The sequence below is a fragment of the Myotis daubentonii genome, chromosome 16 (genome assembly GCF_963259705.1).
Source record: "Myotis daubentonii chromosome 16, mMyoDau2.1, whole genome shotgun sequence".
Classification (NCBI taxonomy): domain Eukaryota; kingdom Metazoa; phylum Chordata; class Mammalia; order Chiroptera; family Vespertilionidae; genus Myotis; species Myotis daubentonii.
This window is the reverse complement of record NC_081855.1, coordinates 54405737-54421024: the sequence shown is the minus strand read 5'-3', so window position 1 is coordinate 54421024 and position 15288 is coordinate 54405737. Positions and strand designations below refer to the sequence as shown.

Genomic DNA, 15288 nt, shown 5'->3' with positions numbered 1-15288 from the left:
GGCGGGCCGGTGAGCAGGCTGCAGGGGCCTCTGGGCCCTCCTAGGGGGAGGCAGGATGCGCCCCCCCTCCCCAGGACCCCAGTCAACGGGACCTGCAGGGCTCAGCCGCCAGGGGGTGAACGAAAGGTTGGTGGAGAAAGGCACTCACGGGGTGGCACTGGGGGCCTTCCTGGGGTGGTAGCTGGCCAGGACCTCAGGCGAGAAGACAGGCAGGGGCCAGCGGGGGTTCAGAGCGAGCAGGAGGGGCCCCCCAAACGTCTGGGGAAGGAAGCACAAGCTCTCACCAGAACATGGAGGGGCCAGGGGAGGCAGATGGAACGGGGCCTGGATGCTTCCCGCCCAGACCCCGGCCCTGCTCTGCAGGGCCCCAGAGAGGGTTGGGCACCCAGCCCAGGCAGGAGAAGAGAAGAGGTGCTCTGGGGTGCTGGAGGGCCCTCTGATCCCAGGGGGAAGGGAGTCCCAGCCCTCCATCCCCTCGGGGACCCCCATACGTAGATGCGGCCCAGGCGAAACCTCTTCTTGAGGCACAGCAGAAGGGAGCTGTCACACAGCGGGCTGCGGAGGGGGGGGGGAGGGGAGAGAGGAGGCCCCAGGTTATTCTGCCACTGGCTGCAGACACTGGGCACGTCATGCCCCTCTGAGCCCATCCCTAACGGCCGGCTGCTAGGTAAGCTCCCACCCAAGGGGCCTGGCAAACAGGGAAGCTTTGTGCGGGTTAGAGAAGGAAGTTCCAAGCAGGGACATCTGCTGGCCACCCCCCACCTGCCCCTGAGCCTGGCCACCTTTAGGGAGGCGCGACCCCCCCCCCCCCCCGCATGTTATAAAACCGAGGAGGTGCGATATGAGAAACCCGGAGCCCCAGGCCGCGCGGGTCTGGAACCGCCCGCTCACCGCAGCCGGGCCAGGTCCTCGGTGTCTTCCAGGAGGGTCCCTGGGTTCCTGCCCTCAGCACCGGGGAGGGACGGCTCCTCCAGGCCGGGCCCAAGGCTCAGCTCCAGGTCCCTCTCCAGCGCCTCTTCCACCTCGTCCTCCGGCTCCCAGGGGTCCCTCTGCAGCCGGTAGGGGCCTGGGCGCTTCTCCAAGGTGAGTTGGGGCAGCAGCGCGTCTGCGCCAGGCCCGGGGTCCTCGCGGGCGTCGGGGTCCTGCGCCCAGTGCACCGGCGCCTCCGTTTCCAAGGTCCCGGGCTCTGCTTCGCTGCTGGAGCCGCTCCCGTCCCGCGGGGGTCCCGCCTCCCCTTCTCCCCTCTCCCAGCGCCCCTCACTGTCCCTTGCGGCCCCTGCACAAGGCCAAACGCGCCCCTCCCTGGAGGGGGCGTCCTCGGACGCGTCCTCTGAGCTCCGGCTGCTCGACGCCCTCCCCGCCCTGTGGATCCTCGGGAACACGACCGCGAACTTGGGATCCGGAGTCGGGTCCTGGTTCTTCGAAGGGTCCGGGCGGGCTGGGCTCTCCGCGACCTGCGGGGAGCTCGGGCTGCCGCCAGGGGGAGCCCTCGGCCGTCCCCGCAGCCCCACCACGCCCGCCAGGCGCAGCCCCAGACGGCGCCGCAGCCCCCGCGCGCGCCCCGGCCCCTCGCCCGCCCGCGCCCCCGGCCCCGGCCCCTCGCCGGCCGGCCTCTCGGCCTCCTGCCCCCCGCTCCCCCGCAGCCCGAGCAGACGCCAGAGCCACCGCAGGAGGCCCAGGGCCTGGGCCACGCGAAGCAGCCTTTTCTTGAGGCTTGGGCGACGGGGACCCGCAGCCTGGGGAGCGGGCTCGGGGGGCGCCCTCGCGCGGAGCCGGTGCAGCGCCACGAGGGCGGCCAGGGGCGCTGGGTCCCCGGGCGCGTCCCCCCCTCCACCCCCTGCTGCGCCCTCGCTCTCCGCCGCCTGCACCTTCCCCGACACCTGTCCGACCTGGCGGCGCGGAGCCCTGGCCGTCGAGGCCTCGGCTCCCCCGGGCTCAGCCTCTGGCCGCGCCCCGTCGTCGCTTGTGTCCCGAGAAGCCCGCGAGCTCTTGGGGACGCCAGCGGGGCCGCCCTCGAGGGGGCCGGAGGTCGTGGCCTCCCTGCGCGGCTCGGCCTCCTCCGTGGCCCGGCTCCCTGACCCTGGGGCTGCCCGCGGGCCCGGTTCAGGTCCGGCCTCCTCCCGCCTCCAGTCCGTGTCTGACCCGGAATCGGCCGTCGCTCTCCGGGGCCCGGACCACAACGACCCTCCCCGGCGTCGGGGCTCGGAGTGGGGCTCGTCGCTGCTCCTACCGTCGCTGCTCGGGTGCGCGCCCTGCCCCAGCGCGGCCGCCGGCCCGGCTCGGGCGTCTCCCGAGCTCGCGTTCGTTTGCTCGGAGTTGGGCCGCAGCTCCAGGGTCCCGCCGCTCTGGCTGCCGCTTTCCTGGTCCTCGCGGGCCTCGCTGTCCGGGCAGGAGCTGCCCCGGTCGCCGCCCGACGTGTCCCCATCGGGGCTGCGAGGCGCTCGGCGCTCCCGCCTCGCCGAGGGTCCCCGCCCTTTCCCTTTCCTCCTGCGGCGGCCGTGCCCGCCTGTTCTCCCTTCTCCTCGGGGGAGACTGTCCTCCAGGCGCCCCCCACGGCCGTCCCCGGGCTCACGGCTCTCCCTGGGCCCGCGTCCCCGACGCCTGGCACTGCCTTGCCTCCCCCGAGCCGCTGGCGGAGGCCCAGCCCCTGGCCGTGGGCAGTCGCCGTTCCCCTGTGCGGTGGGCTTCCTGCGGCCGCCAGAGGTCCCCGGGGCTCCCGCGGTGGCGGGGTCCGAGACAGGTCCGGAGCCTCGAGCCTCACCACGGCCCCGTCGGCGGTCCCCGCTGGCCGCGCCGTCTGCGCTGGCAGACCCCGACTCCTGCTCCCCCGAGTCCGGCCTCTTGGGTCCCTCGGGGCACCGGGGCGCTTTGCCCTTTCTCCCGCCCATGGCGCCCCGTGCAGAGGGGCTTCCCGGTGGCTTCTTCCTCTCCCCTTGGATCTGGCTGCCCGGGACTCCTCAGCCCTCTGCCCTGCACCACCCGGGTCTGCTCTGGCGGGGTCTACAGTCTCAACCCCCCACCCCCCTCCAGCCCCTCCCGCCTTAGGCATGAGCATCAATAATGCAAGTGGCTGTGGGTCCTGACCCCCGAATAACAATGAAGCAGCGGCCTCGCAGGAAAGAGGAGACGCTGCAGCTGCGGACAAAGGCCGCGGACAGGGCAACTGTTCCGCCAGGGAGTCGCTGCCAGCTAGGCCGGCCTGGCACCCGGCCACACCGAGCCGCCGCGGCCTCACTGCTTGCGGGGCAGGGGGTGAGGGGTGCGGAAAGGACCTGTCTGAGCCCTCCTCTCAGTCCTTGGGCTCTAGGGGCCACCCACCCGCCTCCCTTAGCCCCTGGATTCCCCAGAAGACGGGGACCAGGCTGACCTGGGCACACAGCGAGCACTGCATGAGTTTTGTTAGCTGGTTGTCGTTCTTTGAGATTGTGAAATAAAACGGAAAGAAACGAGCAAAGCATAAATGTACACCTTCAGCTGGTCAACTGGACACCCGGGAAAGGGGCGCCCCACCCCTCGGGCAGTTCTCTCTCCTCTCTTTCTCTTCCTTTTCTCTTTCACCCCCTCACCTGCTTTGTCCACAAGTATTGTGAACGCCTGCACCCCGTGCCCAGCCCTCTCCCGACCCCACACTCCCTCCTTCCGGGAACCATCTCCTCTCGGCCTCACCCACCCTCCGTCAATGACTTTCACTCCTTCGGTTGTTTCCTAGGAGCCAGGTGCTGTGCGATGATGTTTCAGACTCTTTGTTTAATCCTTACAGCCCTGAGGCAGGCCCGATTATTCTGCCCCATTTTACAGAGAAGTAAACTAAGGCCCAGGAGTGAGGTCCTTTACCCAAGGCCACACAGCCATCACTGGCAAAGCCAGTGTTCAGTGGTTGGGTCTGCCTGGCTTCTAAGATCCAGGCCTCTAGACCAGGTGTCCAGCTGCTCTGGTCCATCTCCCCGGCCCTGGAGTCAGCAGTGACCGCCTCCTCCCCACTCATTCGCCTTCAGGGTGGCTGTCTGTCAATTCAACCTCTCAAATATCTCCATTCTGCCCCCATGGTCACCTCTCCCGGACTGCCGCTGGAAGACCCTGAACTCCTCTCTGCGCGCCAGCCCAGCTTCCATTAACACGCGTTCCAGAGACTGCCAGCCCTTCCACTTGTGAGCAGCTATCAGTAAAAATCGTTGATCTCACTCTCAATATGAATGTTTTCTTAGAACTGAAACATGCCAACTGAAATATTAGCTGACATTAGCTAATATTTCAAAACGCAGTGTACTTCAGACAAAACCCGTCCTTAGCGAGTGCGGATATAAATCCATTGTCAGAGTCTTCGTGACCTTTTCAGGAGTGTGTGTGTGTGTGTGTGTGTGTGTGTATGTGTGAGTGTGTGTGTGTGAATGTGTGAGTGTGTGTGTGAGTGTGTATGTGTGTGTGATTGTATGTGAGTGTGTGTGTGAGTGAACATCTTGTTCAGCCTGATTAGCCAGATCCTTGCTGCTGCCACGAAGCTTCCTGAGCCACGGAAGTGCTGGCTGTGCCGTTTCTCCTGTTACTGGCGCTTGCAGTGTTACCATCATCTTCAATTCTTGGCTTCTTGGCAGGAAACTTCATGTCACTTGTTCATTTGTGTGAGTTAGTTTAGCTAACCGGATTTTGTATTTATTATTTGTTTTTTAAATATATATTTATTGACTTCAGAGAGGAAGGGAGAGGGAGAGAGAGATAGGAACATCAATGATGAGAAGGAATCATTGATCGGCTGCCTTCTGCACGCCCCACACTGGGGATCGAAGCCAAAACCCGGGCATGTGCCAGACCGGGAATCAAACTGTGACCCTCCTGGTTCATAGGTCAACGCTCAACCACTGGGCCACTGGCCAGGCTGGGCGTCTTCCCCTCCGACAGGAAGGAGACTCCCTCTGCCCTGACCCAGGGATGCGGTCAGACAGACTCCAGCTGGTTAACTCCCGCCATTTATTCCCAAAGACAGAGGCACAGCAATGACCGGACACCCAGGGACCTTTAGCTGCTTCAAATGCCGAGGAAACAGAGCCTCCTGAGCACCAGCCTGGTCCCAGGGCGAACCCAGGGCCAGAGGCAGGGAGCCAGCTAATGGTTTTATAAGGGAAACTTCTGCATAATTAAAAAATTAAAGTTGTTGGACCAGTGAAGAGGTAATAAGGTGTTTATTAAAAACTTTTTCACCCAGAGGCAGTTAAAATTTATAATTTAAAACCCAACCCACTACAAAAAGCAGGGGGGGATGATAAAAACTGTGCAACATTGACAAAAGGACCCAGACAGACAAGGCCCGGGAGGGACAGCCCGGGGCCGGGGGCCCTCCTCTCCCGGGGCCGGGAGCAGCAGCAGAGTGGAAGCCGAGGCAGCCCCGGCCTGTAGCCCGGCCGGTGCGTGGGCCCTCCAGGCGGCCAGTGCCCGGAGGAGCAGCCCTCAGTAGTGTGTTCACCGCACGGCCTGGACACCCGGCCTGCTCACTTGGCTGCGGAAGGAGAGAGAGTGACGGAAACTCAGGGGCATCCTGGGCAGGACGGGGCCTCTGTCTGGTACCTGAGCCCAGACTTGGAATTTGCCAGAACAAGTGGGACATGTGTCAGGGCTGGGATGGACCCTGGCCTGTAGGATCTTGGGGATGGGGCTCTTCCTCCCATCCCTCCAGGAGCATGCCCTCCCAGCCGCCCCCTCCCCACGTGCAGCCGGTCTCAGGGCCCCTACCTCCCCCATTGCTGAGGCTGTACCTCATGGCCACTTGCTGGGAACGCCAGTCGCCATAGCTCCTGCATGGGCAAAGACAGGGCAGTCACCCTCCATGGGGACTTGGGGTGGCAGACAAGGACACTCATGCCCGGTGCTCTCCTGGCACCAGGGGGCCCACCCTGCAAGCGGCAGCGACTCACCCCCGGTCTCCCTCCAGTGTGCTCTGGATCTCCTTCAGGACCCCTGGGGAAGGGAGGCTGGTGAGGCCAGGGCGGGGCCTTTCTCTTCCTCTCACTGATGGGGTGCTGGGTGGGTCTGCCCCCCTCAGTTCCACCCTGGCCTTCCAAACTCCCCCCAAGGAACATCCCTCCTGTCAGCCCCCAACTCCCGCCCAACTCACTCTCATCATTGAGCAGAGCATGCTCCATCACGGGGCCCGGCCTCTTCTCTGGAAGGCAGAGGCCAGGTTAGGAGAACCCCCGAGCCCAGGGCTGGAGGGGTGGCTGTTTCTACCCCCAGCTTGAACACACATGCACACACACACACACACACACACACACACACACACACCCCTGTTCCCCTGGGGTTCCCTCTCCTCCTTCCATCCCCCAGTGTCTGGGCCCGGGCTGGCCCAGGTGTGCTCACACACTCCCCTGGCCCACACTCCCCTGGCCTGTCTTACCCTCTCCGTCACTCTGGCTCCCTGAGTTCCTGTGGGGGGAACAGAGAGTAAAGATCGGGGGCACTAGGCTCTCGGCTCTGGTCCCATGAGGTCAGCTCACCTGGCCTGCCCTGAGCAGGGGGCGCCTGGGAGGGAAGCCAAGCCCCTTCCTGGTGGCAGCTCACATGGGAGGAAGGGGCATATGAAGGGGGGCAAAGAGCCAGAGCCAGGAGGGTGGGCTGAGCTCACAGGGGAGGGGGAATGTGGCAGCTCCCAGTGGGCGCATCAGGAGGGTGAGGGTGAGGGGCTGGGGCAAAGGCCACCTGCCCTTTACCCACCTGGCTCGGCCCAAGGCCTTCTCGGGGCCTGATCCATTGCGGGGACGACTGTGGTTCTTGGTTTCTGCAGAATCCACCAGACACCGGGGCTCCACCAGCCACTTGGTGGACAGAGAGAAGCGCTCAAACTCCGAGGGCGAGATCAGGTAGAAACCTGGGGGGTGGAGACTAGGTGAGGCCAGCCTGGTCTCTCAGGACCTGCGGCTGCTGACAATGGGGCTTCCAACCAGGCACACTGGGGCCAGAGCTCCCCTCAGAGTTCTCAAAGAGCCTGGCCTTGGCCACACGCCCCTGGCTGCCCTTCCCAGCAGCCCCTGCAGCACAGCGGGAGCCCCACGCCCCGCCCAGCTCGCAGAGGCAGGACGAGCCACCACCTGCGCACCTTGGCCGTGTTTGGTGAAGACGCAGGAGGCGATGCCGCTGACGTCCTCCCGGCGGATGCAGCCGTAACGCACCTGGGGCTTGAGCAGGGGCAGCGAGACCACCTGGATGTCGCCCAGGTTGGTGAGGACAGCCAGGTGGTGCTCCCCGTAGTCCTCGGCGCGACAGCTGCTGAAGTGGGCCACGCTGACCCGCCGCACCCTCGAGCCCTCCAGGGCAGTCAGCTTCAGCTTCAGCTTGGCACTCACCTTGGGCAGTGTGAACACCTGGGGCACAGGGCGGAGGTCACACCCATGGCCAGACCCCACTTACCACTTCCCTGCGTCCACCGCATGCCACCTGAATTCCCAGCGAAGCCTGCTCGGTCTCGGCACGCCCTCGGTACCAGGACAGGCGCTCCCTGCACCTGGACCATGAGGTGCTGGGCCACTTCCTCCCACAGACAGGTCCTGCTTCAGTGTCCCCACCGATGACCTGGGCCCGGGACGCCACACAGACCCCTCTCCTTTCCGGTGCCCCTGCAGCCCCTCCTGCCTATGCCAACTGCATACACAGCTTTCAGAGTCCCAGCCACTGTCATCTGTGCCCGAGGCATGAGCCCCCTGGATGTCCCCAGGATTCCCCGGGACCCCGTCCCCACCGTGCAGCACCTTGAACTGCTCCTCTGACACGACAAGCAGCTGGTGGCTTCCCTGCATGTCCGGGCTTTTCGACAGGTCGTGTGCGACTTCCAGGGGCTCGGGAAGGGGCACACTGTGTCCGTCCAGCACCAGGATGCCCACGACTGGTGCTCGGTGCATCAGCTGGATCTCCTTGACTACGGGAAGGAAGCAGGCAGGTGATGGGACTGGTGGGCGGGCGAAGGGTGAGGCTGGAAGCACCGCCCTGTCCCCAGCCAAGGCAGACCAGCACCCTCCGCTCTCCCCCTGCTCAGCACTCACCCTGCTCCGCCCGCACGGGCTCATCCATTCTCCGCTCGGCTGGGGGCACACGCAGGGCAAAGGCGTAGACCGTACCCCCGTTGGTGCCGGCCCACAGAGAGGGGCAGTGGCGGGAGCCTGCCCAGAGGCAAAGGTTTATATGTAACCCTGGGTCTGGAGGTCAGGTGGAGCCAGGTGACCTAGGCTTACGTCCTGGCCTTTCCAGTCACTTGTGTGACTCCAAGGTCAAGTCAGCCAACCCTGTAAGCCTCACTTCCCTCCTCTGTACAAGGGGGCTCTGCCTGCCTCCGGGGTGCAGATGGGGAGAAGGCGCCGAAGGCTCTCTGACAACCAAGGGCCCTAAACACTGATGGCTCTGAACCTGGGACAGCCGGCCCTTGCAATACAGGAGCGGACAGCCCACACCCCACCCGTACGCTGGCAGGAGGGGGCAGGAGGGGGCAGGGGAGAGACAGTGAGGGAGCTTGTACAGGCCCACGGCGTAGCAGCAGGCATGTCCCACCCTCACAGCCATTCTAGGAGGAAGACATTTCCCCGTCTTACAGGGGGAGAAGCTGAGACCCATCTTCTAGCCCAGTGATGGCGAATCTTTTGAGCTCGGCGTGTCAGCATTTTGAAAAACCCTAACTTAACTCTGGTGCCGTGTCACATAGAGAAATTTTTTGATATTTGCAACCATAGTAAAACAAAGACTTATATTTTTGATATTTATTTTATATATTTAAATGCCATTTAACAAAGAAAAATCATCCAAAAAAATGAGTTCGCGTTTCACCTCTGACGCGCGTGTCATAGGTTCGCCATCACTGCTCTAGAGAGTGGTAGAACCTGGACATGAAGCCAGGACAAAGGGACCTGGAGGCCCAGGCAGGGGAGGGAGAGGCAGGCCCTGGTCTCTACTCGCTCACAAAGGGAAGCCCCTCTTAGGGGCCCACCCACCTGCCCTCATGCCGGGGGCGCATGCCTGGGCCCTCCCACGCCAGGCTGGCTACTCACTGTCCCTCAGGTAGGTGTCAGCGAAATAGAGGGTCCGGACGAAGCCCGTGAAGGAGTCCTCCGCTGTGCGGGCCTCGATCTTGCGCTGCACGGGCGCCAGCTCCATGTTCTGCAGGCCCAGCCGCTCGGTCCGGCAGCTCCGCTCCGGCACCTGCGGGGGTGGGGCCAGCCTGAGGGCGGCTCTGGCCTGACCTCCCCGGGGCATCTATTGCTCAACACCCATCATTCTAGGGGGAGACTGGTCCCAGCTCACGCCACTCCCTGCCTGGTAGCATTTACTGAGGACTTGACCCTAAGGTGCTACAATTATTGCCTCTTACAGTTGGGGAAGCTGAGGCACAGAGGAGCAGGTGACAAAACAGGCCACATAACTGGTGGGCAGCGGGCAGGGATGTAAACCTATTGGTGGGCCCAGGGCCTGTGCTTGCAGCCAAAGCAAGTGGGAGGGAGGGGTAGTCCTGCTCGCTGCTGGCTGCCCCCAGCTCTGCCTGGGTGGCCTCACCTCTCCCGGGGACCCCGCTGGCCGCCGCTTCTGGCTGGGCACCCGACTGCGACGCATCCGGCGGAAGGACTGACGCAGGGACTTCTTTAGGGACTTCACGCGGGACAGGGGGCCCTCTAAGGCTAGCTGGTCGCTGGGGTGCAGGGTGCACCTGGGGGGGAACATCGGACCATCAGCACGGCCAGGGCCCGAGGGTCCGCGCCATGCCCCAGCCCCAGCCCCCATGGGCAGCCTGCTCACTTGACAAAGACCTGCCGCCGCTGCTGGTGGTCAAAGAGGCCAAAGCCGTGGCTGGTGCCAAAGGCCACGAGCCGCCACTCCGAGTGCAGAGCCAAGGACGTGACCACAGCCGGGGGCTGGCACTGCACCAACACGAAGGGCTGGAAGCCGGGCTCGAAGCGCACAGGTCCTGGGCGGGCACACAGGCGCTCGTGCCCCTTCCACCGGTAGCCCTCCTGGTCCTGCAGCAGGTCAGCCTCCACCTGCTCCACCACGTGCTCTGCCTCCTCATCGTTCAGCTCCAGCACCAGCACCTGGATGGGATGGCAGAGGGCTGAGCCAACCCCAGCACCCAGGGACAGCACCTCGGGGTGGGGGTGGGGGTGGGGGCTGGCTCCTGTCCTGCTGTGCCCTCATCCTGAGAAGGAAGCTCAGGGGCCTGGACGTCACCCAGAGTCACCTGATCACTCCTCCCCCTGCTCCCCACCCCATCCCCGCCTGCTACCTGCCCTGCTGTGCCTGCCACCGCCAGGTAGCCGCTGTATTTGCAGAGGAAGATCTTCTGGATACCCAGGCGGGGGTCGTCACTGTAGGGATCGAAGGAGCCCACCTGACGGGAGAGGAGGCCCACGGGTGGCCGTGAGCACTGGACCCAGCCTGTCTCCGCCTTCCCGGTGCCCAGGCTCCTGGCCTCACCTTGCGGAGCGGGGGCCACTCGTCCTCACCCTGGGCATTGAGGTGCTCGCTGGGGTCCGTGTCGGTGAGGAACACAGGGACTGTGCTGAGTTTGTAGAGCAGCCGCAAGCAGACGCCCGAGGCGTCCCAGAACCGCACGGTGCCGTCCTCGTGCCTGTAGGCAGAGCCGTGAGAAGGATGCCGGGCGAGGGTGCCAGGGACTGCTCCCACCCGGTACATCCTCCTATGTAGGAGAAGAGCAGCATAAATCACCTACCCCGTGAGCAGCAGGTCCCTCTGGGGTGGGGTTGGGGCCAGGCTGATGCCACCGTCAATAGGCCATTCCTGGAGGGTGAGACCGAGACGTGCGTGCGGGAGCTTGGCTCCCAGGTGGGGCTGGGGCCAGGACGGGTGCTGGACCTACCATGGTGGAGAAGTGTGTGTTCTGCCAGCTGCCGGCAGCGATGATCCTCTCCCACAGCTTGAGGGGGATGTTGGAGACGTGATGGGAACAGGTGATGGCGGAGCAGTGCAGGGAGGCCAGGTAGGGGGGCTGTACTGGTGGCCAGCCGTCCGTCCGCAGGTCCAACACCACCAGCTCCTCCTCGGCCAGCACCACCAGGGCGTAGGGGTCATCAAAGGCTGGGGGACAGGCCAAGGGTCAGGGGCTGCAGGAGCCAGTAGGAAGCAGTTTGCCCAGCCTGGCCCTGTGGAATCTGACGCTTTAAGGGTTGGAGCCTGGGAATCTGCATTCAAACACAAGCTTGAAATCTAACCATGTATAAAAGGAAACATACGCCACGACCAAGTGGGATTTATCGCAGGTGTGCAAGGCTGTTTCAACCTTTGAAAACCATCACATCAACAGGCCAACGAAGAAAAGCCCATGATCACATGCAGAAAAAGCCTTTGCTAAAACCCAGACCCATTCATTTATGACAAAAACTCTCAGTGAACTAGGACTAGAGGGGCGCTTCCTCCACTGGACAAAGCACATCTGTGAAAAGCTGCAGCTAACATCTTCACGGGGAGACACTCGAAGCTTTCCCACTAAGCGCCGGAACAAGGCGCCTTTTCAAGTACCAGCTAAGGCAGTAAGATGCGAAAAGGAAGCGCAAGGTATGCAGACTGGGATGGAATAAAACAAAACTGTCTTGGTTCACAGATGACAGGGCCCTTTATGTAGAAAATCCAAAAGGACTGACAAAAAAACTGGACGCTGCCCCCAGCCCCCTGTGGCAGGCGTGAGGAGTCCCCCACTCCCTCCCCTGGTGGCCTCAGGCCTTGTCCTGTCAGTCAGGTGGAGAGAAGGCCCGCCTCCTGGACACCTCCCGCCAGGCCTCCTCTCCAGGTTCCGACAGCGGCCCTTTCTGGGCTTGCCTGACGCCCAGTGTATGAGGCTACTCAGGGCTTTGCTGTCCTGGTTGAGCTCCAGGAGGCCAGCTCAGAGCTGGCCCCAGCCCATGAGGTCTTCCCCATGTCCACACCAGGGCCCCTTTTCCTCAGCTGGGAGGGTATTAAACCCAATAGTACAGAGCTGCCCCCTTTGGACCAAAACCCCATTTGAGTCGGGGAAGGGCAAAGAGAGCGGGAAGTGGGCAGGAGGTGGCCAGCAAGCATGGAGCCACCAGGCTGGCAGAGACAGGGAGAGAGGGACTGTGGCTGCTGCCTCAGTGGCCCTCAGGGGGTGGCCGGTTTGGGAACCTCTGTGCAGGTCCCTCCCCTTTATTTACAGACAGGCCGGCCTTCCCCACACCTCTCCCTCAGCTCGCCTACCCGCCGCTGGGTCCACCTCGGAGAGCACAGTGAAGTCGATGACCCGGGAGGTGAAGTCGAAGGCTGTCTGCTGGCCATTGTGCACCACGGAGATGCAGTGGCGGTCCCCGTAGCTGGCCCGAGGCATGCCACCCTGGAAGATGGTGAAGGGCAACCTGCAGGCACAGAAGAGAAGGGCAGTGGGCTGGGGCTCTCGACACAACAGTAGACAGCCATTGGCTGAGCTGGCAGCGTGGACTCCCTGTGACTGGCCTCTGTGCAGGAGCCGGGGGGAGTCTCATCTCAGGGTGAGTGGCCACTCCAGGTCCCCAGGAGGGGGTCAATAGGCCAGACCCCCATCTCTTCTTGACTGCAGCAGCCCAGGGGAACTTGGGGACTTGGGGGGCATGCAGGCTGTGGGTTGAGTCTGCAGCCACCCCTGCTCCAACCACAGCTGCCCCCTCCTGCTTATGCACGGGTCCCCGTGTGAGTGTTTGAAGAAACAGGTCTGCTCCTGACACGGTCTGAAACCTGCCGCTCTTAACCGCCTCCCGGGAGTGGGGAAGGGAGAGAATGGGAATGCTTTTGCAGGACCTGGCCATGAGGTATGAACGGCCCTCTCTCCTTCCCTGGAGTCTGAGACCTCAACGTGGGACCCTAAGGCACAGCCCCCCCCCCTCCCCTTCCCTTCCCTCCCGCAGAGGCCTTCCAGCCCTCCAGGGACAATCTGGAAAGGGCAAAGGGCAGAGACCGGTACCTACCCCTGCTTGGTGGTCAGCCAGAAGATTTTGGTAATAGCTTTGCAAGGAAAGGGACCTACAAGAACAGGAATTATTAGCTGGAACGGGTCTGCCCACCCGCAGAGGCACGCGGGTCTGCATGAGCAGAGTCCTCACCCCACACCCTCTCTGGAGACCTCTCTTAGGAGCTCGGCCCCGAGGAAGCCACGCAGGCGCCAGGAAACCCACCCTGTGGCTTTGGACAAAGCCGTCACCTCTCTGGCCCCAGGCTTTACTTCTATGAGGGGGTGCCTACACCCGAATGCAGGAAGGCCGGCTGGGAACAGAGGACATGGGTTCGCACAGTGAAAGGCAGTCCCAGGTGACAGGGCAGGGCCAGGCCCCCGCCAGGCGGACGGAGCACTGACCGTAAGGCACGCAGCTGCGCAAGGGCTCCAGTTGCTGGGTTTCGGGATTCACAGGCCACTGGCAATAGCTGCCATCGGAATGGCAGCTGACAATCAGGCGGCCATCCTGCTGCCAGCAGGCACTGTCCAGTTGCTTCAGGGGAGGAAAGGGAGAGAGCGCAGGCTGGGGTCAGGGCGATGGTCCCGGTCCCGATACCGATACCCCCGCCCCCACCCCCACGCTTGGCACAGGGGCTGTATGCGATAACGGGATCTGGGAGAGCCCCGTGGCGGCTGCCACCAGCCCAGGCACCACCCACCTGGCTACTGAGGAAATGGCAGAGCACGCGGCTGCCCCGCAGGTCCCAGATGACGATGAGGCCCCGGCTGTAGCCGATGAGGACCTGGTTGGGGTCTCGAGGGTGCTCCTGCAGGGCCTCCACCATCTCAAACACCCGCCGCTGGCGGGCCTCCTCGGGCAACCTGGGTGAGGGGAGCACCGTGAGCCCACACCGACGTGCACCCTGGGGCCTGGCTGAGAGCACGGCACACAGCACTCCACGTGGCCGTGGGCACTGAATGTGAGCACGGAAAACTGTGGGCACACATCATCTAGGGGAGAGAGAAGCAATGCATAGAGCAGGACAGTGGTGCCCTGCTAGGATGTAAATGCAGGCAGCACAACTATGAGGAAAGGCAGGAAAGTGATTTCCAGAAACGTTGCTGTGGTGGGAGGGAGGGAGGGAGTCCCTCCTGGGAGGCGGCCGGCTCTATTTCTCTGCCTGGGGGTGGCTGTAGGGATGCTTACTCTACAATCCACTGAACTGCACATTCACATTCAGCGCATTTCTGTAAGGAGGTGGTATTTCATCCAAATAAGTGTTTAAGACCCACAGAACAAAGCTCTATATTAGTTGGCCTTGCCTTGAGCCTTGACCCCCCCCACCCCCCACCTCCTTCCCTGGGCCTGGAATGCTGATGTGATGTCTGGAGCTGCTGCAGCCAACAGAAGGCCATGAGGTGGCAGGCATAGGACCAAGAGCCAACTCTGAGGATGGGCAGTAGGAAACAGCCTGGACCTGAGGGCATTTCTACACCCAAACCAAAGCCCTCTGCACTTGCCCTGGTGCACACAACCCCCAAGGGCACCCTCTGTACTTATGCACATGCCACGTACCAATGCTGTACAGCACACCCTGCGAGCACCAGCCTCTAGAAACGGGAGTGGGGGGTCAACTCCCTGTACCCTTATCTGTAACCGTTCAGTTTTTGAAGGATCTACTACTTATATAACTAAAAATTTCTTCCCCTTAACTTAGAAGTAAGCAATGTGAGAATTACACCATCTTGGAAAATAGAAGAAATAGTATCAACAAGAAAAAGAGAGAAAAAAAGAATAATATCAAAAGGAAGCTGTGCAGCAGGGTTGATGCCACTCGCCCCCGGGGGACCTCCCTCAGAGCGCTCCTTTGTAAGAGTATGAGCACCCTCGCCTCCCCCGGGCCCCTCAGAACTGCAGGACGTTCTCCTGCTGCAACCCCCATCTCCTCCCGCTTGACCCAGACCGGATCTCACCAAAGCTTTGGAGCACCCCCGGGCTGTGGCTGTCAGGACCTTCGGCCTGGAGCCTGAGTGCGAATGGAAACCGACACAGAAGCTGCCCGGCTGGCGTGGGGCCGTGTGTGTCGCGTCTGCCCCACCGGGAGCCCCAGGGGTTGTGAAATACATGGCACCAGGGCAAAGAGGCTAAGAGTTGGTAACACGACACCATCATGTTGAGCCTCATTTTCCTTTTCATTAAATGAGGTGGTAAGTTACCCGCAAGACCCTTCTAGTGCCACGATGATAACATCCTATGGGGTGAGGTTCTCAATTTGGGGGACAGGTGAGGAGCTGAGCTTCTCCTCCCGTCCGCCTAGACTTCCCAGGAGAGAAATGATAAGCTCCTGACACATTCCCGGCACCAAAGGGAGAGGGTCAGGCCCAAG

At 62.7% G+C, this 15288-nt stretch overlaps 1 protein-coding gene across 7 annotated transcripts in view; it reads right to left on the bottom strand.

Annotated features, from left to right (window-relative positions):
• Positions 1 to 5158: 5158 nt before the first annotated feature.
• The window catches only part of LLGL2 (LLGL scribble cell polarity complex component 2), a 31068-nt gene continuing 20938 nt past the window's right edge, over positions 5159 to 15288 (bottom strand). For 2 of the 7 annotated variants that reach the window (XM_059671229.1, XM_059671230.1), the window contains exons 7-26: positions 13621 to 13783; positions 13322 to 13454; positions 12936 to 12990; positions 12196 to 12350; positions 10844 to 11061; positions 10697 to 10764; positions 10441 to 10594; positions 10250 to 10354; positions 9766 to 10058; positions 9526 to 9676; positions 9024 to 9174; positions 8028 to 8144; positions 7737 to 7903; positions 7088 to 7352; positions 6706 to 6859; positions 6389 to 6417; positions 6107 to 6154; positions 5907 to 5949; positions 5748 to 5786; positions 5159 to 5491 (exon numbers count right to left, since the gene is read on the bottom strand). In XM_059671229.1, coding sequence (XP_059527212.1) covers positions 5455 to 5491; positions 5748 to 5786; positions 5907 to 5949; positions 6107 to 6154; positions 6389 to 6417; positions 6706 to 6859; positions 7088 to 7352; positions 7737 to 7903; positions 8028 to 8144; positions 9024 to 9174; positions 9526 to 9676; positions 9766 to 10058; positions 10250 to 10354; positions 10441 to 10594; positions 10697 to 10764; positions 10844 to 11061; positions 12196 to 12350; positions 12936 to 12990; positions 13322 to 13454; positions 13621 to 13783 — 2545 coding nt within the window. In that variant the 3' untranslated portion in view covers positions 5159 to 5454. Of the gene's footprint in view, positions 5492 to 5724; positions 5787 to 5906; positions 5950 to 6106; positions 6155 to 6388; positions 6418 to 6705; positions 6860 to 7087; positions 7353 to 7736; positions 7904 to 8027; positions 8145 to 9023; positions 9175 to 9525; positions 9677 to 9765; positions 10059 to 10249; positions 10355 to 10440; positions 10595 to 10696; positions 10765 to 10843; positions 11062 to 12195; positions 12351 to 12935; positions 12991 to 13321; positions 13455 to 13620; positions 13784 to 15288 lie in introns of all 7 variants that reach the window. The other 5 variants (XM_059671231.1, XM_059671235.1, XM_059671234.1 and 2 more) reach the window with 5 other exon arrangements.